The following is a 21,607-nucleotide window of genomic DNA, read 5'->3' on the forward strand; positions in this document are numbered from 1 at the left end:
ATTTCCAACTCGAAAAAAACTTTTGTATAAAAAGCTTGGTTACCCTAGTCAAAAAATTATCATATTTTTAATTTTGCAATAATTTATATCACAGAGATGATTGTAATATTTTTAGATGTTTTCTAGCTTTAAAAAAAATGTTATGTAAAAAGTTTGGTTACCCTACTCCAAAAAGCTATTTTATTTTAAATTTTGTCATCATTTATAGTATAATAACTATAAGAATAATTTAAAATTTTATTTTCAATTTGAAGAAATTTTTTGAATAAAAAAAGGCTGGTTACCCTAGTCAAAATATTATTATATTTAAAATTTTTCAATCATTTATAGCCAAAAAATGATTTTAATATTTTTTCTTTTTTTTCTGACTTCATCTGATTTTGTTGTATAAAAAAAGTTTGGTCACCCCAGTCCAAAAAATTATTTTATTTTAATTTTTACAATTATTTATAGCTAAAAGACGATGCTATATTTTTAGATTTTTTTTCCTACTTCAAAAATTTTTTTCTATAAAAAAAGGATGGTTACCCTGGTACAAAAAATTATTGCATTTTAAATTTTGCAATTAATTATATCGTTAAGATGATGAGAATATTTAAAAAAAATTTTCTCAATTCAAAAATTTTATTATATAAAAAAAGTAAATCAAGATTTTCAGATGACCTTTAACCGATGATGAGATCATCTCAGCGTTAAAATAAATACATATAGATATACATACACACATATAGATATGTATGCATACATATATGTATGGGAATTTGCTTTTGTGTGCGTGTATGTACACAAAGCGCAAGCTAATTTTATTCACGTATATACGCGTGAGCGGACGTTTATGCAAAGTTTTTATTCACGCATATACGCGTGAGCGGACTTTTGCTCAAAGTTTTTATTCACGCATATACGCGTGAGCGGACAGTAAAGTGTTAACACATATTACAAGAATTATACTTGAAGTTTTTCGTGAAGATCACACATGTTTAAGGGGTCGAAAAAAATAGTGGAAGATAAATCGTACAAGAGTTAACTGCCACTTCCGGTTGAGGTTTGCTTACCAAATTTTATCCATAACTTGCTATTACGTTTAAACTTCTGGATGTGAAATTTCAGTTCAATAAACTAAAAGGTTTCTGAGAAAAACATGAAAAACCTCGATTATCTAGAGTAAAACTACTACTTCCGGTTCAGATAAAAATATTTAAAAATATAAGGTTATAGATATTATTATTTCTATTATATGTAAAAAAAAAATTATCCGATTCAGTTAGCGGTTTGAGAGACAATTGAATTCAAAAACGTAAAAAAAAGAGGACACCTATAAGGGAAGGTACCATTTCCGGTCAACTTAAAAATTTGAAAAAAATTTGCGTCATGTCGATAAGAATTACAGTAACCGATACCAAGTTTCGGTTCGATAGGACTAACGGTGTTGAAAAAATCCTCAAAATACACAGACACAAATTTTTTCTAGATCATGAAAACGTGATCAGTAATCGATTCTGAGTTCAAAATCTCGAGTTCGAATTTTCGCATGATCACAAACCTTTATGTATTGTTACTACATACATACATACATAGATAAAGTAAAAATCAAAAATCGGAAATTAATGAGAAACGGGAAAATCAGACTAATCCATGCAAATATTAATAATTGTACATTAAAAAACATGAATTTTAAATCCTTCGCGTGCTAGCTAATTTTTTATAATTTAGGTTCGTTGTCCCTGAACTTAATGCATTATGTGAAAAGATTGACATCCATCGGCATTCGTTTGCAGTACGATAAAGTAGAAATCAGCTTTACCGACTGTCACTTCTAATAATGCCATCTAGCGGTACTTTAGTTGCATTTAACATTTCAAGAAAGTGAAATAATTTATTTTTCTTGTGATAAATTTGAAAACGAGTATGATTAATTATCACTCTCAAAAAATTCTGAAACGTAAATAAAAAAAAAATTGATGAACAGGAGGGGGAAGAAATAAAATTTTAGAAAGGCACTAATAGGTATGCTCATCGATTGTGGTGCTAGCGTCAATTCAATTGTCATTTGACAGATGTCATCGTTCACATAACCTCAAAATGTCATTCGGCAATAGGTAATTAGCACTTGTTTTGATTCGGTTCATATCATTTTCTTGCACGCTACAATCTAAAACCACTTCGCAATATATTTGAATCTTTGTGTATATTTTATCTCTATTATATTTACGTATGTACATATACGAAAATTTTGGTATAAAGATATCAATGAAAAGATACAAAATTGAGGTTTCGATACAATTCTAAAATACTTTAGTATTTGTATGCTATTTAGATCTCTTACTTTTCAATCAAACTTCTATCTATGTATGTCCGTGTATACAACTTTTTTAATATCAACAGGAATTCCAGTACAGAGATTTCATACAAATTCAAATTGAATTTGTATAATTTTTTGTAAAGGAGAAAAATAACCATTCAGGCACAATTTTAGAGCATTGTGACGATTATGTGACGTTAGTTTTAATTAGATTTATTTTTATATTTCAGTGAAGTTTATGATGTAGTAATTGATGGCGGACCGGCTGGTCTCACCAAGCTTTATGAAAATGGGTAGGAAGCTTTGCCGTTGGAGGCCGGCAATCCGATAGACGGATGAGCAAACAGCTTGCCACTTGGAGACGCTATTACAGATCTCGGAGCTGAATGGTTATTATAAATTGTTATTTATATTGATATGCATTTATTTACTTTACAATATAGTCTTCATTGTCAAATGGCTAAGTGTCACGGTGAAGAAAATAATGTCATATTCGAAACGGTCAATGATAATAACCATGTAGAGACTTCCGGGATGGCCGGATTGAACGATGTTTCCACTGGGAGTTAATTATTCAATGAAATATCGGAAAACATGAGCTTATTGTGTTGTGATATGGCCAGGGTTGCCAGACGTCCCCATTTGAGCAGGACTGTCCTGAGTTCAACAGACAAATCCCGAGTCCCGCACTGCCTCTGAAAATCCTGACTTCTCAAAATTTGCATATGTACAAAAATGTACGTAAATAGAAAATATGGTTTGCTTCAAAACTAATAAAGTCTTGTCCTTAAACCAAACATGAAAATCGAATTTTCTTCAATTGTAGAATTATTTAATATTATTTGAAATGTTGACCTTCTATACATACCTATGTATAGAATCTACATACCTACGTATCTGTTTATTAAACAAATTCTTACTGAAGCAAACGAAAAAAAAAATGTATGAGAAATGGATTATATTTTTTAAAGATCTTTCCGCTTGCAATAATTTGTATAAAATTGTGGCCCACATTCTCTCAATTCTACATTCCATTTTTTTGATCGTTCGAAATAGTGAATGTTCCGATCTGTGATTTTGGTAATCGCCCAACCGTGGATATAGCGAATGAGGAATTGGAAAGAATAGCTACTAATTCCGAATCACTCACAATTTTTGTTAAAAATGCATTCCAGCTTCGAAAAAATCTATAGTTGAGATTAGTTTTAGATTGATGTTCCGCGGGGGAACCCGTTCATATGTATGTACATACGTATATGAAGAATTCATACGCTTAATGAATTAAATCTGCCACTGCGTACGAATATTCTGAAATAGTACAATATAATGCTGTTACATATACATACATATGTACACAAATGATTTATATTATTTCTATTGAATTCATTAATATATGCGTTGTAAGGAGTTAAAAAATCAGACCATTTGATTAAATCTGTTGAACATAAAATAAATTAAATTTATTATTTATTATAAATTAAATTAAAGATTGCCAATGAAATTGTGTCTCATCAATGAGTAATCGTTTTGTGAATGTCAATTTTCAGATACAATGACCTGTTGAATGCTGAAAATTATGTCGGCGTGCCGAGATCAATCATGGATCAGACGCTGGAATGGTTTCACGAATGGGAAATTTCGCTCGAAGCATCCGATACTTGGCTCGACACAGCCGTCAGTACTTACTTGGAGTATTGGTTGTGTTAGGGCAGTGTTTCTTAACCATATTGAAAGAATCGCCCCCTTTACCACAGTAAAATTATCCAGCGCCCCCCCTCCCCCCCCGCCACAAAAAATTACTCTTCTTTCTATGTATGTATTTCATGCAATGATTTTCTTTACAAATAAAAAATTATAAGAAAAACAAATAAAAAACATGATAAATAATTCAATGGAAATGTGATTTTTTTATTGAGCCTCATGTGACTGCGCTATTTTCGTAATATTAGGTTCAAGTTTAGTTAAATACAGTCTCAAATCTCCTCTTTGGCTTATCTGTAATCGATTTCGGGATTTTTTTAATATATGTGTTACTGCGCTAAAACCCTTTTCTACTAAATATGATGAAGGAAATGCTACGATGATTTTACGATGATTTACGATGATGATTTTACCTCTTTCCACAGAAGAGGGTATCGATGGCGAAAACGGACCCAAAAAACATCATAAACACATTGATTGAATACTATTTTAGCTTCACAGTCATTTTGTAGCTCAATAAACTGCTCTTTAAAATTTTGACGGACACTTTCTACATCTGATAAAAATGGATTAATTATCCAATCTGGTATTAAAAGTTCATACAAGTCTTTGAATGGTATTATCATATCTTCGATAAGGGCGTCAATGTGGCTACAGTATGTTTCCAAATCAGAATCTTTGAGCATATCTTCTTTTAATTGTTGTAAAGAAGGAAACTGATGAAGTTCTCGCCGACGAAGATTATTTTTAAATAATTTGAGTTTGTTGATAAAGCTCAGTATAACGCATTTGGCTTTAATAAGGCTGATATTGCTTCCTTGAAGCTTCAGGAGATTTTCATTTATCTTTCCGAATATATCCGAAAGATAGGCCACATCATTTCGTAGTAATTTTAATTCAATGCATATGTTTTCATTGTTTACATCCAAAAACTCCACAATTGTATCAAATAGTGCATAAAATCTTTTTCAGCGATTTGTGAAGTCTTCCATTAAGCTTCTTTGCGACTAAATGTTGACGGTGAATAATGCAGTGAATTGTAAGTTGACCATTTGGTGCAACGTTCTTCAACCTTGATATAAAACCACGATGCCGACCAACCATAGCTGGTGCTCCGTCAGTAGCACAGGCAATAGCATTAGTAAAGGGAATCATTTTTTCAGTGAAAAAAATTTCAAGCGTTTCAAATACTGACGAACCTTTCGTGTCAGTATTAAGTAATTTTGAAAATAACATTTCTTCGATAATTTCTTCATTCTTCACAAATCGTACATAAGCAAGTAGTAGAGATTCATTATCACGCAGAGTACTCTCATCCAATTGTAATGAAAATTCATTAGACTGCAATTCATCACATAATTGAATTTCGATATTATTTGCCATCTCATCAATTCTTTTTGAAACCGTGTCATTCCTCAATGGGACTGAAGAAAGAATCTCTTGCTGGTTTTGTCCGATCATATTATTAATGAATACACGTATAGCTGGTAGTATTAATTTTTCTCCATATGTATGTGGTGCACCACATTTTGCAATAATTTGTGCTATTTCATAAGATACCATTAGTCCTTTTTCGTTCCGACTTGAAATCTTCTTAAAAACATAACTGAGAGTATTACGGCTTTCAAATGTTTTCTTAAGTTCTTGAAAGTACAATATGTCTTTATTATTCTTGACGGGATGTTTCTTTAAAAAGTGTTCATTTAACCGCGATGGCTTCATTGCCTCATTAGAAAATACTGCAGCGCCCCCCAAATGTTAAAAATTAAAAAACGCCCCCCCAGACCTTTAAAACGCCCACAAGGGGGCGCTGGCGCCCCCGTTAAGAACCACTGTGTTAGGGTGAGCATCTCCTCTACTGGATATTAAACTGTGCTCGATAAATAGTATTTATGGTGGTAAAAATCGCAATATTCATATTCTAAATAATTTTATTACGTTATCTTAAAGTGCATATAGTTTTTTTATTTTAAATATTGCAGTTTTCTGGATGTTTGTAGACTTCAACTCTCAAATATCCCCAAAGGAAGAAATTATAGAGCAAGTACAGGTCACCGGATGTAACGAGATCGTATTGTGAAGAAAATTTTAATAATCTCCTCATCGTTTAAATAGTGGATCCTTTCTATCCAAACCACGTACGTATCTGAATTATAAATTTAAGAGATTTTCAGTCCCGGAAAGTTCCATGGCATCTATAGATTTGTACCAATCGGAAGTTACTGTAGCTTCTTCGCATCCCTCATCGAAAAAGTACCAACAACAAACAACAAAATCTGCACCAGCTTATTAAATACCTTTCACAGAGGTTTCTTTAAACTCTTCAAGAATGCACCGATGCACACAGAGACCTAATACCCCATTTCTTATTACCCCAGTGGTACCCTTTGCTTCAATACGCATTCAGGTGGGGCCGATCAACGATTGACGCTGTCAACCGTGTCGTCGGAACAGTACGATCGGCATGGGAAGGATCTGTGAAGCGGAGCAAGCATGTCGCTTTGGTGGCGCTGGACATCCGAAATGCTTTCAACTCGGCTCGATGGGATAATATCCTAAGAGCCGTGGGGGAGGACCATCGGGTGCCCCGCTACCTGACGAGACTGCTGGAGAGCTACTTTGAAAACCAACTACTGGAATATCGGTGCGGCACTACCGGTGATCTGTCCTCGGTCCCGCAGGGATCTGTCCTCGGAACTGTCCTGTGGAACGCTATGTATGATGGGCTACTGAGGGTGGAGCTCCCGGAGGGTGCCAGCGCCGTTGCTTTTGCGGACGATGTCGCAATCATGGTGGTTGCCAAATCCCTCAGAAGCGTGGAGATCTGCGGCAATGACGCGCTCTATCGGGTGAGGCCATGGCTAAATCGCGCTGGGCTGGAACTAGTAGACCAGAAGACGGAGGCAGTGTTCTGTCTCCAGTGTGAGCGCATTGCGCAAGCCCAGCTGCTGCCTGGTAATGTTCTCTTTCAGTTGCTGCTGTCCGGCAGCAACTGAAAGAGAGAGGGGTTTTTAGTGAGTAAGAATCTCACACTCCCCCTGGCATTCGGGCCGGGGGGGCCGATGCAAGGTTTTCCCCTCTCACGGAAAAAAAAGTGGTACCCTTTGCCTCCAACTGTTCACAGATTCTTAATTCATGGCTTGGAAATCATTGAACATGCTCTAGTGCCCATAAGCCAGCTGAGTGAAGAGGCACAAGAAGTGAGAAAAAAAGAATTCAAAAGATATAGAAAATTTTTAATAAAGTGTCACATGAGAAATGGAATGAAGACGTTTTAAATTTACTTTTAATAACACCAGCATGAAAAAAGTATCCACAAAAGAGACTACAAAGTTTGAAAAAGAGGTTTTCTAATTACTCTGTTCGACAAATGACGATTTTTTTTTGGTTCAGAGACGAGATTTTGCCCAGTGAACACGAATCTGGTAATAAAAAGTGTTGATTGGTTCGAGATTCGGAGATATATGTGTTTTTTATGTACTCGTATGGGAATTTTCGCCTCGCGTGCCACTTTTCGATGGGGTTCATGGAGAAGAAACGAAGTTTGCGTCGCATTTTCTCCTCGAAATGGGGGTCCGGGGATGCGTCCCTCCTCTTCGATGTCGGAGGGCGCAGACTCCTCGCGGGAGCTCACCGGCTCCATTTCGAACGCGAGTAAAACCACTACAAAAGATGACTAGAACAATGACAGCTGTCTCGACCTTACCAGCTGACAGCTGTCACTCGCTAGTGCGATTTTCAGTCAATTTCAATTCATGCCCTTCGAAATATTATGTGGCTATTTTTGTTGGTAAACGGACTACTAGTCAAATGTGAACCGGTCGCTCTAGATCGGTCACACGTGATCACCCGTCACCCTAAAACTGGTCACGAGAAAACAGGTCACACCCGAAAATTGGTCACACACAAAAATAAAAAAATGGTCGAATTTTTGGGTGTGACCAATTTTCGGGTGTGACTAGTTTTCTCGTGACCAGTTTTAGTGTGACGGGTGATCACGTGTGACCGATCTAGAGCGACCGGTTCACATTTGACTAGTAATCACTAGAGGTAGGATAGTCACAGTGCTATCCATTGTTCCATTTTTGTAAATCCTTTGTAAAAAAGGTTCGGCAAACCTTTAACAATGCATTTACAATCTTTGAACAATACGCGGCACCTTTTGGGTCCGGTGACTAGTAATCACCGAACCATTTTTGCTAGACGAAACACTATAGCGTTGTGCACAAAAAATGGTTCACTATTGTCAACCATCTATTTGCCCTCTTGCTTTGTAGGGTATGTACATATGTATACATTTTTGGAAAAAATATAAATATAAAATTATATATGAATGCATAAGCTAAAAACCAATAAATTTTATTTTTTAGTTTATGCAATGATATTGCAAGCCACCGAATGGTTGATAACACCTGTAACCCACTTGAATGACTTTTCCGGGAGGGTAACGAATTTTGGTATGTAAAAAGTAATAAATTTTGAAACTGTAATGGAAAAAATAATTATAAAATTATATGATTACCTCTGTAACCCTGAAATTAATTAATTAAAATTAATTCCTGAAAGTCTGGCCAGTCAACCGGTTAATGAAGTATTTACATTCAAATGACCAAAAATATAGTATTTCTACTAGCCGTTGACCACTTGTTCTAAACCAAGATAAGCATAAGTTAATTAAAAAATAAAAATCTTGAAAAATGACTATTCCCTCAATGATGGTACTCATGGTGAACGGATTATTGCGCAAATTGCGACCGCGCGCACAACAATCGTTGCCACAAAAATCGCGAATACGGAATATCTGGCACTCGAGTTCTCGTTATTACAATATTTGACGTGGATAGCTTTCGATTGATGGAGTTTTTGGGTGCCAGATGTTCCGTAATCGAGATTTTAATAATTAATAATCACAGAACCGGTATTCATATGTTGCCAATTGGCGTTAATGTAGTGGATAACGACAATAACTAGAGTTTCCTTTACCACAAACTCGCGATGAATTATACAAAACCCAATCATATTATGGAGGATGAACGAATGAGACGACTGGCATGTTAATGCACGTGTTTATTATATGACAGCTGAAGACAGAGTGAGTAGCGGCTCTCCGAACCCAGCCGGGTTGGTCCCCACTCGCAGGAAGGCAACCAAACGGGGACGCGACAATTGGTGCAAGGACAAAATGTTCAACGACAAAATGTACCCGAAAATTAGTGCACTGACAAAATGTACCCGCGACAAAATGTACCCGCGACAAAATGTACCCGCGACAAAATGTACCCGCGACAAAATGTTCAAAAATCCTAAATTATCCTATTTTAATGGCAAAAGTAACTTTTTATTGTATTATATTTATCGATGTATATGGTACTTTTTATCGTATAGATCGCGGATGTTATTAAATTATTATAAATTAAAGGTGTTCTCAACCGTACCAACATATACTTATTTAAATTGAACAATTACATTTTAAGCGAATGTCATTGTGACTCATTGAATATCATTTTAAGATGTCATTGAATTAGTATAAATGACAGGGGTTCTCAACCGTATCCAATATTTACGTATTTAAATTGAAAAAAAAAACTTTCCGAGCGTATGAACTGCAGATTACATTGCATTAGTTTATATGGCAGGGCTTCTCAACCGTCTCCAAAATTTACTTTATTTCAAATGAATAATTTACTTTTTATCGTACACATCGCGGGCGTTATTAAATTAGTATAAATGACAGGGGTTCTCAACCGTATCCAATATTTACGTATTTAAATTGAAAAAAAAAACTTTCCGAGCGTATGAACTGCAGATTACATTGCATTAGTTTATATGGCAGGGCTTCTCAACCGTCTCCAAAATTTTCTTTATTTCAAATGAATAATTTACTTTTTATCGTACACATCGCGGGCGTTATTAAATTAGTATAAATGACAGGGGTTCCCAACCGTATCTAGTTTTTAAGCGTATGTCATTGAATTAGTTTAACACCGAAGACCTCTGTGAGGGACAGTACATATAAGATAATTATAAATTTTAGAGTTAAGTAATTTTAAAATTAGCTTGATAGCTAAGATAATATATAAATAAATAAACGTTGATCGCCACGTTTTATTTTGATAAAACAGTTCCCAGCCAGCGGTCACGTGTACTTCGAGTTCTAACATTGAATGTGACCTTTACGGCGTCTCTAAATCAAATTCACATAATTTTTTTCCAAAATTTTGTTTAAAAATGCAATTATTTTATTTCTTCTGCAAATAAGTCTTCTAGTGTACATTCGCAAGCTATATGTAAAATGAAAGTTTTTTTTAAACTTAATATTTCATTATACAATTATAAGGCAAGAATATCAAATATTAATTTAGATAAATTTAATGTATTATTTTACAATCAAGTCTCGAATTACGACTATTAGGATTTATGATGGAGAGATTTTACTTAGTGTTTAACAAAAAACAAATGTATGAATCGGACATTGTATTGGAGAAAAAAGGAGGTATGTAAAAAAGGCAGACATTAGAAATTTACAATAGTCAACCTTTTTTTTTTGGGCAACGGGTTCCTTAATCCCCAGCTAAAATTATTTTTACATACTTCCTTTATGTTTCACATTAATATTGCATCATTTACAACTAACTATTATGCGTAAGAGTTGCATACAAAATTTCATTTTGACATGTAAAAGACACACGATTGATGTAAAATGCAATTAAAATGTAAATGTAAAAAAAATCACGCGCGTTGAATAGAGATGGCAAAACAATAATATATTTTGAAATTAGTTCTATGATTGACAGATGAATTGTCTACACAAATGGACGAAAATATGTAAAAAGACAAATGGGTTATAAAATTTTACTACCCTCATGTTAGAGGCTATTGAATGCATTTTTTTCTTTGCGTAAAACCCTAGGACAATAGGCAAATGGTGGGTTCGAAATCTCTTCAATGTCCTCTTCAACTTCGGTTTGTAGCATTAGAATAATAATTTTTAGCTATTCACAGTTGATAAGCTCGATCACATTTATTATAGAAAAATATACATATATCTATGTAATAAATTTATAATTTCTCTGGTATTATAAAGTTCTAATAAGGTTATCAAGTTAACAATACTTGTTCACCATCCCACCGCAAAATGCCTATGTTGAACGTGTGTTCTCATTAATTACATAAAGCTCACTGAACAGATGAGCGCAATTCGCATTATATTGACACAGTGAAAAGCGTGTTATAAAAAAGTGTATGTATTATAAAATGTCGTGCATTGAACTATATAATTATATAAAAGGGGAAAAAGAGCTGCTCCAAAAAACGAAAACATGAAGTCGCCCAATTCAAAGAAGAGTAAAGGCGAGAGAAGAACGTATGAATTAAAATGTTAAGGTAAGGTTCTATTTGGTTTTATTAAATTCAATCGCCTATTAATCTATATTGTTTGATTTTAGATTTGGTACAGATGCATTGTTTTAAAAGATTGCACAATTTTTTATAACAAAGCTATGAATTTCGAGTGTATAAAGCTATGAAAGCTGTGAGTGTTTTTTTTTTGGGGGGGGGGAAGTCCCCTTCGGTGGTCCGACAATTATGGCAACCCTAAGATACGTACGTACATAAAAAGTAGTAATTAGTCACAGTCAATATTGTGTGCACTACAGCCCTTTACGCAAAAAACAGCTTTGTCTGTTTATTTATGAATGGCATATGTCGTTTCAAATGAGTATTTATTTCTTAAACTTACCCGGAAATATTGCGGCTGTTGGTTGTAACTTTCTCGAAAACAACAAAGAGTCAAGTTTTATTGTTATTGTTAAGAAATATTTTGTTGTTATTGTTTATATATCTAGTTTATATATCTAGTCACATACTTATGTATATTATATTTAGTTATTAATTTTAAATCCTTGTATTTTAAAACTAAACTAAACTTATTTAATATGAAAAATATTAAATTCCTTTTAATGTACATATGTATGTATGTATCTACATTATTTAAATACTGTCATACCATTTTTTAATCTTACTAATTATGGATTTTTTAATATTATATACAATATTTTTATTTCCTTTTAGTACATTTTTTGTATCTTTTTTTTATAAAAGCTTCCTCTTATTATCGATATTCCATCAAATGCACAACTTTTTGCTTATTTATTTCTTATTATTTAAGAATGTATAAATTAAGTCATAATATACTCAAATTTTTTAAATGACATCAATATTTTTTTATGCAGCGGTAGCTGTTGATAAGCAATTATATTATAACTAAATTTGTCACTGATGTTAGGTATTTTAAATTTTTAATTTAACAATTATTGTTTTAATCTGAAAATTGATAAATTTTGTGTTTTAATGTTTTAAATTTAATGACATGTGCATTTCAACAGTTCGAACTATGATGATTCCATTATTTGAGAGCAGATCACTTTTAATCTTACAATTAATGATGTATTATTTTAATTGAATATTGTTTATTTATTAAAATAAATATTATTAAAAAATTAAGTAATAAATTTAAAAATGATTTTAAAAATACATGTCAAATGATGATCTTTTTTCTTTATCTATTTTGTATGCTCATATTATGTTTAAATGATTTTTGTTTTGTTTTCAACTGAATACAACTTATTTCATATGAAGAAAAGATTTGTAATTTTGGCTTTTATTTATTTATTTTCATTATAAGATTTTATATTACGGTTGAGAAGCCCTGCCATATAAACTAATGCAATGTAATCTGCAGTTCATACGCTCGGAAAGTTTTTTTTTTCAATTTAAATACGTAAATATTGGATACGGTTGAGAACCCCTGTCATTTATACTAATTTAATAACGCCCGCGATGTGTACGATAAAAAGTAAATTATTCATTTGAAATAAAGAAAATTTTGGAGACGGTTGAGAAGCCCTGCCATATAAACTAATGCAATGTTATCTGCAGTTCATACGCTCGGAAAGTTTTTTTTTCAATTTAAATACGTAAATATTGGATACGGTTGGGAACCCCTGTCATTTATACTAATTTAATAACGCCCGCGATGTGTACGATAAAAAGTAAATTATTCATTTGAAATAAAGAAAATTTTGGAGACGGTTGAGAAGCCCTGCCATATAAACTAATGCAATGTAATCTGCAGTTCATACGCTCGGAAAGTTTTTTTTTTCAATTTAAGTACGTAAATATTGGATACGGTTGAGAACCCCTGTCATTTATACTAATTTAATAACGCCCGCGATGTGTACGATAAAAAGTAAATTATTCATTTGAAATAAAGAAAATTTTGGAGACGGTTGAGAAGCCCTGCCATATAAACTAATGCAATGTAATCTGCAGTTCATACGCTCGGAAAGTTTTTTTTTCAATTTAAATACGTAAATATTGGATACGGTTGGGAACCCCTGTCATTTATACTAATTTAATAACGCCCGCGATGTGTACGGTAAAAAGTAAATTATTCATTTGAAATAAAGAAAATTTTGGAGACGGTTGAGAAGCCCTGCCATATAAACTAATGCAATGTAATCTGCAGTTCATACGCTCGGAAAGTTTTTTTTTTCAATTTAAATACGTAAATATTGGATACGGTTGGGAACCCCTGTCATTTATACTAATTTAATAACGCCCGCGATGTGTACGATAAAAAGTAAATTATTCATTTGAAATAAAGAAAATTTTGGAGACGGTTGAGAAGCCCTGCCATATAAACTAATGCAATGTAATCTGCAGTTCATACGCTCGGAAAGTTTTTTTTTTCAATTTAAATACGTAAATATTGGATACGGTTGGGAACCCCTGTCATTTATACTAATTTAATAACGCCCGCGATGTGTACGGTAAAAAGTAAATTATTCATTTGAAATAAAGAAAATTTTGGAGACGGTTGAGAAGCCCTGCCATATAAACTAATGCAATGTAATCTGCAGTTCATACGCTCGGAAAGTTTTTTTTTTCAATTTAAATACGTAAATATTGGATACGGTTGGGAACCCCTGTCATTTATACTAATTTAATAACGCCCGCGATGTGTACGATAAAAAGTAAATTATTCATTTGAAATAAAGAAAATTTTGGAGACGGTTGAGAAGCCCTGCCATATAAACTAATGCAATGTAATCTGCAGTTCATACGCTCGGAAAGTTTTTTTTTTCAATTTAAATACGTAAATATTGGATACGGTTGGGAACCCCTGTCATTTATACTAATTTAATAACGCCCGCGATGTGTACGATAAAAAGTAAATTATTCATTTGAAATAAAGAAAATTTTGGAGACGGTTGAGAAGCCCTGCCATATAAACTAATGCAATGTAATCTGCAGTTCATACGCTCGGAAAGTTTTTTTTTCAATTTAAATACGTAAATATTGGATACGGTTGAACATTTTGAACATTTTTGAACATTTTGTCGCTTAAACATTTTGTCGCGGGTACATTTTGTCGCGGGTACATTTTGTCGCGGGTACATTTTGTCAGTGCACTAATTTTCGGGTACATTTTGTCGTTGAACATTTTGTCCTTGCACCAATTGTCGTGTAACCCAACCAAACATGACCATTTTGTATAAGCGAGCCGCCACATCACTCCCCCCCCAGCATCAGCGATACCAAAATTACAAAGAAACAAATTTTACAATAGAAAAAAAATTATTGTTACACAAAGAGAAAAAATTATTACGTGGGGAGAAAAAAAATTGTTGACGTGGGTCATCCGCTGTGTACATAGGTGTACCGCCCTGAATGGTCGGTAGATTCGAGGGCGGTGACGTCGCGAGCAGGACGGTGGGTGGTCCGATGGTCGCGCCGATGCGATGCGATGCTGCGGCGGCGCCGCTCTTCCGAGGCTGATGTCGGTTGGTGGGGCGGCGGGGGCGGCAGGGGCATCGATGTGGTTGATGATACTCCGAGCTGGACTGTGAGTCGTTGTGGCTCGTGGAGGTGTTGTAGCGCTACCGCCCGTCTCGGCGTGACGACGCTCGTGGGGACGGACGGGGCCTTGATGATGATGATGATGATGGTGCTGAGGTGGTGTATGTCTTGTGGTGCTGGATGACCGTTCTATGTGTAGTGGATCGCGCATGACTCCACATCCAGCTGTCAAGATCGTCGTCTCATTCGCTCCCCCATTTTTTTAAGCACCTGTCATCGACGTTGTGGCTGGACGTCGGTAGGTAGGTAGCCGTGTCTGCTCGTTTATTGTCACCCGCGGCCCGCGACGCGCTCTGTTGATGGCGATGGGGGCGCGGCGGGTAGCTGGTAGCGGGTAGCCTGGCTCGGCGAGGCAGGGATGAGCGGCATGTTGAAATTGGTCGAGGCTGCGTGGCTCGATGTCGGGGGTCACCAGTATGGAGGATGAACGAATGAGACGACTGGCATGTTAATGCACGTGTTTATTATATGACAGCTGAAGACAGAGTGAGTAGTAGCTCTCCGAACCCAGCCGAGTTGGTTCCCACTCGCAGGAAGGCAACCAAACTCGACCATGTCGTATAAGCGAGCCGCCACAGAACTAAAATCACTCGCAATCCATAATTAGATTTTCAAATGTTTCACTTTCACTTAAAATTGTTAGACAACGATCAGCGAATGTGTAGCGTCTTTTGGCAATAAGCTAATGTACTAAGTCGGAATAAAATATTTGCACCCCCTTTTTTATGTTATGAAACAAAGATATTGCTAAGTATGTCCTAATCACAGTGAATGTACCATTTATTTCTTCGGTTTCTAATTTGATTCCCTATCAATGGCACATTTATTTTGCTAGAGCCCCTCAGGCACGGCGTTACAAATTTCTGAGATCCTTATTTATTTTACATATGTAGATATATACCAGGAAGGCTTGACAGGAAGACCCCAATGCGCCTTCCTAGACAGTTAATTATAAACAATGCAGTATTTTTTTTACACAAATCACTGTATTTCGAGAAGCTGAAGAACACGAAATTAACAATTAATTAATTTATTAATAAATTAATCCATTGAGACATCTATGGATACTTGTAGATATTTTTTTACAAATTGTACATATATTAAATATACAGAAGATGATTTTTTTTTGCCAATTTTGAGGAACCGTTTCAACAATGATCAGATAAAATTGGCAAACTCTGACAAGAAACAATCGACTTGGAGTCACAAATATCCAAATTCGATCCTGGGCTAATCTATTAAAGATTTGCACAGGATCGAACCCTGTCAGTGGCGTAGCGTGAATTCCCGGTGCCCCCCCGCAAAATATTTAACGGCGCCACACCTCCCCCCCCCCCCCCCCCTCCCCCATATATTAATATTAGCAAAATAACTTTCCAAATTAATATTTATACTTTTTTACGTATCGATGTGTGTACCTATATATCAAAGTGCATTAAAGTTTAATCTGGACGACCAACAAGCAGTGCACAATCTGTTTAAAGTAACTGACGGTGAATTTTCCTTAAAAACTTCTCACCTGTTAATGGTGACAGCGAAAAATTTATAAATTTTATTGGTTTTAATCATATAATTATTTTTATTGTTTACACATTGAGAAAATATCGGTTTTTTTAGTCGGGAAACGAGAAACGTTGGGTTGGGAAAGGGTGACTCCCCGACTTGCTACACAGGGTAACACCATCGCTTGTGATGTCACTTCATACGCATTCGGTGCGGTGCATAAATCGTTAAATCGACTAGGGCTGCCAACCAGTCGTCCGCGGCTTGATTGTAAGTCGATCTTTTATCCATTCTTAAAATGTACGTATGTTGATAAATGTTACCCGAAAATATCTGAAACACAACCGACATATTCGTTGTGCATATGTTTCAGATAAATGAATGATGTATCATATCGATGTGCATATGTACATATACATTAATATACATATATACATATATGTAGATTAATATCCAATCTTAACGAATGCGACACAAAAATCGATCTGTTGTTAGGGCTCTACGAGTCTACGTACATATTTGGCCGAATCTGTTTTTCTAATAGAACAATAGATTATTAAATATGAATATTATAAAATCGGATACACGAAATTCTTTGAACGATAAAAATCTTGACCTGTAGTGAATATCTCCTTCATTGTAAATCCCAAAAATATTTCCAAATCCGAGGAGTGTCAACGATCTGTTGTAGCATAAACCATGCTTATTTTTAAAATTGTTATTTTTTCATAAGCATTATGTATTTGTTAACGTTATATAAAACATATCCCCCCCCCCCTCTATATACACATGTATGTTGGTAGATTGCGATATATAATAGTTGGACGAAAATATTAGCTTTATACTAGGGCAGCCGAATTATAAAAAGGTTTGGCTGCCCCGGTATAAACTATCGAGAGTATAATTTTTTCCAAAAATAAACATGTCTTTTAAATACAATAAACTAAGAATATTAATATTTTTATTTATTATATAAATTTTCAGATAGATCATCAGAAAACAAGTCAAAATATCCAGATTGGGATCAAAATTGAGGTAAGACAATTATGTTCATAATTACGACATGTTAATATTCAAATATTTAACAAAAAAGCATTTCGTCATAATGAATTTCTCCATTTCATAAAAATCTTGGTATTATTATATATAATATTTTTTCAAATTATTATAGTATTATTAATTACAGTATTTTTTATTATAGTATTATTAATCATAGTATTTTCAAGGTTTTTCTTAGTTTCACTTGTTTTAATATTGAAATTTTTAAGTATAATATTTCAAATTATATTACTTTTAGATGTAGTATTTTAAATTTTTAAATATTTTTAATTATAGTAGGTATATTACTTATCTAGTATACATACAGTATTTTTAATTTTAATTGAAGTTTTCACGTGTTTTACACACAATCAACTAGGATGATTAATATTTTTACTTTAATATGAATTTTCAGATAGACGGTTATTTTACGATAAGCTCATAGCATCAGAAAAAAATCACAAAATCTGGATTGGGATCAAAATTCAGGTAAGACAATTATATTCATAATATCGACATGTTAATATTGAAATATTTAAGAAAAACCAAATTTTCGACATATTGAAGTTCTCTTTTTCATAATAATCTTGTATGGGTGAGAGGGTGGTATTATTTTTTTGAATTAATTATAGTATAATTAATTACAGTATTTTTTTATTATGGTACATTAATCATAGTATTTTTTATTTTAATATTTTTTATTATAGTATTGTTTATTATAATGTTTTAAATATAATATTTTTGATTTTGAAATTTTAAATTATAATATTTTTAGATGTAGTATTTTAAATTCAAATATTTTTAATTATAGTATTTTTAATTTAAATTTATTATTTTTAAATTTCAGCGATCCAAAAAAAAGATGGCAGTTTTTGAAATTCATAATGAAGATGGACGGGAAGGATTCCAGAATGATAGTCGAATCGAGGTGACGAGAAAAACGGTGTTCAGCGAAGATGGAAAACAATACATCGAGGGAGAGTGGCAGGGAAAAAATTTAACAAAAGTATTATCCTGTCAATTTAATACTAGGTTCACCGATGAAAAGACGTTTTACATCAGAAACCAAACTCCAGGATATTTGTTTATAATAGATCATGAACAGTTTATTGCTCGTGTAAAAATTTCAGATACAATTGGTTTATATGTGAAAAATAGCTTTTTGGATAACCGTATCATATGTGAGCTTTTATATAACAAAATTAAAATAACGGAAATTTTTAAAGATGGTTTAATGAATAAAAAGAAACATTGCTACAAAGATTTTATCTCACTTATCAGTGACATTTGCCATAAGATTGGTGATGATATCGCTGTCAATGATGATATTTTACAAATATATATTGAAATTGGAAACATAAATGAAGAAGATGTGCTACTTAAGAATGATTTGATTATGAATAAACTCGTCGAAAATAAATATGTTTCAGAGGAAATCAAAGACATTGCAAGAACATTCTTGAATATATTACAGTCTATTGAAAAAAGAAATGACACAATACCAATTATAGAAATTGCCGAAATTGAGGATTTCAATCTTACCGAAGAAGTGACAAAAATCATTGGTGAAGGACTAGAACACCATAAAAGAACTTTACATGACAATTGTTTTATTTTTTTCGACAATTACAACTTCAACGATCTATCAGCAGAGCAGCTTCTATTTATAACAAAAAATGACATGAAAATGATGTCAGATCTTGCATCTGTCTCTGACAATAAATGTTTTTCTAAAATTTTAAACCTGTTTCAAGCCCTTTTCATCGAAAAAGTTGAAGCCGCTACGAAATACGTTTCTTATAGAAAAATGGCACCAATGTTCAATTCAGTTACTTATTACATTTTTAAAAGCTTCACCGAGCTTATCGAAACCATAAGCAGTATTACAAAAACATCTGTTGAAGATACTTTGAATATCATACAAACAAATTCTACTATAAACTGGGAATCCCCTTGTTCCTTAGATTTGTCCATGGAAAGACAGTGTCGCTTCCTCTTTCAATTGATTACGTTTTTCAGTGAAGGTTCAATCAAAACTTATGAATACACTTTTAAATTTTTAACGTCTAAAAACGTTTTGAGTAAACGCAACGTTACTCAAGAAAATTTGAGGAAATTATTAAATTTAAAAGTTAGCCTTCGTATATTTAATGTTGAATTTGCAAGTATACCAGAAGACCGACGCATATGGTTATACTTACTCGATGATGCAATGTCCATAGAAGGGAATGATAGTTGTTTTGAAAATTTCCAACCCGTGTTGTCTGATTTTGTGAATTACATCAGCAAATCCGATAGCTCTTTGGAAGTATTTCGCATCTTCACCCACAAACTCATACAGTTTATCGTAAATGGAGAGCGATGTTTGTCATATTTTAGGAATCTTGATGTGTCGGAGTCACTTTAAAATTTTTGACTGAAAAATTACTGTACTGTTATTTTACAATCATTGATGTATGTATAGCATAAAGAGGCTAAAAAATTTTTGAGATTTTATTCTCATTTTGGAAACTTAGTGTATGAAAATGCTGGCTACTCCTGTCCAAAAATTATCATGTTGTAAATTTTGCAATCATTTATAACATAAAGACGATGGTAATATTTTTAGATATTTTCCGCTAATTAAAAATTTCTTTGAATAAAAAAAGATTGGTTATCCCAGTTCAAAAATTATTATCAGAGTACGGATAGCCAAGGTGCCGCTCATTGTTCAATTGTTGTAAATGCTTTGTAGAAAAGGTTCGGCAAACCTTAAACCTTCATATGTTTGCGGATGATACGTTAGTTTATATTGTAGGTGATGATGTTTAGGGAATTACGGTATTTAAGTGATTGGTTATGTGAGAATAAACTGAAAGTGAACTTAAGTAAGACTAAGATGATGTGGATGAATAATAAAAAGTTGTGAGTGATGTGATTATGGATGGGAGAGTGGTAGAAGTAGTAGATAATATTAAGTATTTGGGCATTTATTTGGATTGTAAATTAAGTTTAGTTAGGAATAGAGATATACATAATTATAAAACAAGAAATAGAAATAAATTAATTATAGGTAGAGTTAAGAAAGCTAAAACTGCAGGAGGTGTTTTTCACAGAGGTGTTCAAATGTATAATGCCCTTCCTGAAGGCATTAGAAGTTCTAATAACATTGCTGCTTTCTTGAAGGGTGTTAATGGATACCTTTGTGGAAGATGCTTTATAATTTGTTTTTGTTATTTTGTGTTATATGTATTAGCAGTTTTGTTATTTTGATAAATAAATAAAGATGATGGGAATATTTTTAGATTTTTTCTCTCTTTAAAAATTTCTTTGTATAAAAAAAGGTTGGTTATCCCTGTCCAAAAAAGATTATATTGTAACGTACGCCGCGGATTAAGCAAATAGAATCCCAGAGACTGTGACCGTTCAAAGATTATCTGTAACGGATATCTGTTAACGGATTAACTAAATGCATACCGTGCGACTGGTATAAGTGGGTTTTAAGGATTAGCGACAAGCTAAGTGCATGAAACAATGATTGCACTTCTCATACCGTGGGAATACATATCCGAATACGTGACTATACAGTAGGTAAACAGATTAGACGTCCTGAGAGACCGTGAGACCGGTGTAAGTGGTTTTAGGGATTAGCGACAAGCTAAGTGCATGAAAGCTAAACAATGATTGCACTTCTCATACCGTGGGAATACATATCCGAATACTTGACTATACAGTAGGTAAACAGATTAGACGTCCTGAGAGATCTACCCCTTATAAGGCGGTACGTAGGCGATATCATGTCATTCTGGACTTAGCAGTGACACTGCGTGTATCTCCTGAATCATCAATAAATGCTGTGAAACGACTGTTGGCCTTTTACTTGGATCCTCCACCCACCCCTACGCAACAATATTTTAAATTTTGCAATCATGTCCATCAGAAAGACGATGGAAATATTTTTTAATATTTTTCTATCATGAAATTTTATTTGCTAGAAAAATATTAAAAATCATTGTATTTTAAATTTTGCAATTATATAGAAGTTGGGCAAATTTAAAAAAAAATTCTCCTTAAAAATTTATTTGTATAAAAAATGTTGGTTATATAAAAAATGTTCACGTAAATCACGATCGGTGAACACGATTTCAAAATGTAGATTACAGT

The 21,607-nt window shown here is 33.5% G+C and overlaps 3 protein-coding genes across 3 annotated transcripts; 1 reads left to right on the forward strand and 2 right to left on the reverse strand.

The window, feature by feature from the left end:
- Positions 1-4,183: 4,183 nt before the first annotated feature.
- Positions 4,184-15,411, reverse strand: LOC143922157 (uncharacterized). The gene is made up of 2 exons (XM_077445385.1): positions 14,673-15,411; positions 4,184-6,995 (listed from the first exon to the last, which is right to left on the reverse strand). The coding sequence occupies exons 1-2, from the start codon at positions 15,072-15,074 to the stop codon at positions 6,972-6,974; spliced, it is 426 nt and encodes a 141-aa protein (XP_077301511.1). The 5' UTR covers positions 15,075-15,411; the 3' UTR covers positions 4,184-6,971.
- On the reverse strand, positions 4,211-5,725 carry LOC143922165 (zinc finger MYM-type protein 6-like). Its single transcript, XM_077445391.1, has 3 exons — positions 5,012-5,725; positions 4,417-4,935; positions 4,211-4,297 (listed from the first exon to the last, which is right to left on the reverse strand). The coding sequence occupies exons 1-3, from the start codon at positions 5,723-5,725 to the stop codon at positions 4,211-4,213; spliced, it is 1,320 nt and encodes a 439-aa protein (XP_077301517.1).
- Positions 15,412-16,590: 1,179 nt separating the features above from the next.
- On the forward strand, positions 16,591-21,607 carry LOC143922158 (uncharacterized). The gene is made up of 4 exons (XM_077445386.1): positions 16,591-16,696; positions 17,411-17,461; positions 17,880-17,953; positions 18,312-21,607. Exon 4 carries the CDS (start codon positions 18,327-18,329, stop codon positions 19,869-19,871), a length of 1,545 nt encoding a protein of 514 aa, XP_077301512.1. The 5' UTR covers positions 16,591-16,696; positions 17,411-17,461; positions 17,880-17,953; positions 18,312-18,326; the 3' UTR covers positions 19,872-21,607.

Source organism: Arctopsyche grandis, unplaced genomic scaffold, assembly GCF_051622035.1.
Source record: "Arctopsyche grandis isolate Sample6627 unplaced genomic scaffold, ASM5162203v2 HiC_scaffold_578, whole genome shotgun sequence".
Lineage (NCBI taxonomy): Eukaryota > Metazoa > Arthropoda > Insecta > Trichoptera > Hydropsychidae > Arctopsyche > Arctopsyche grandis.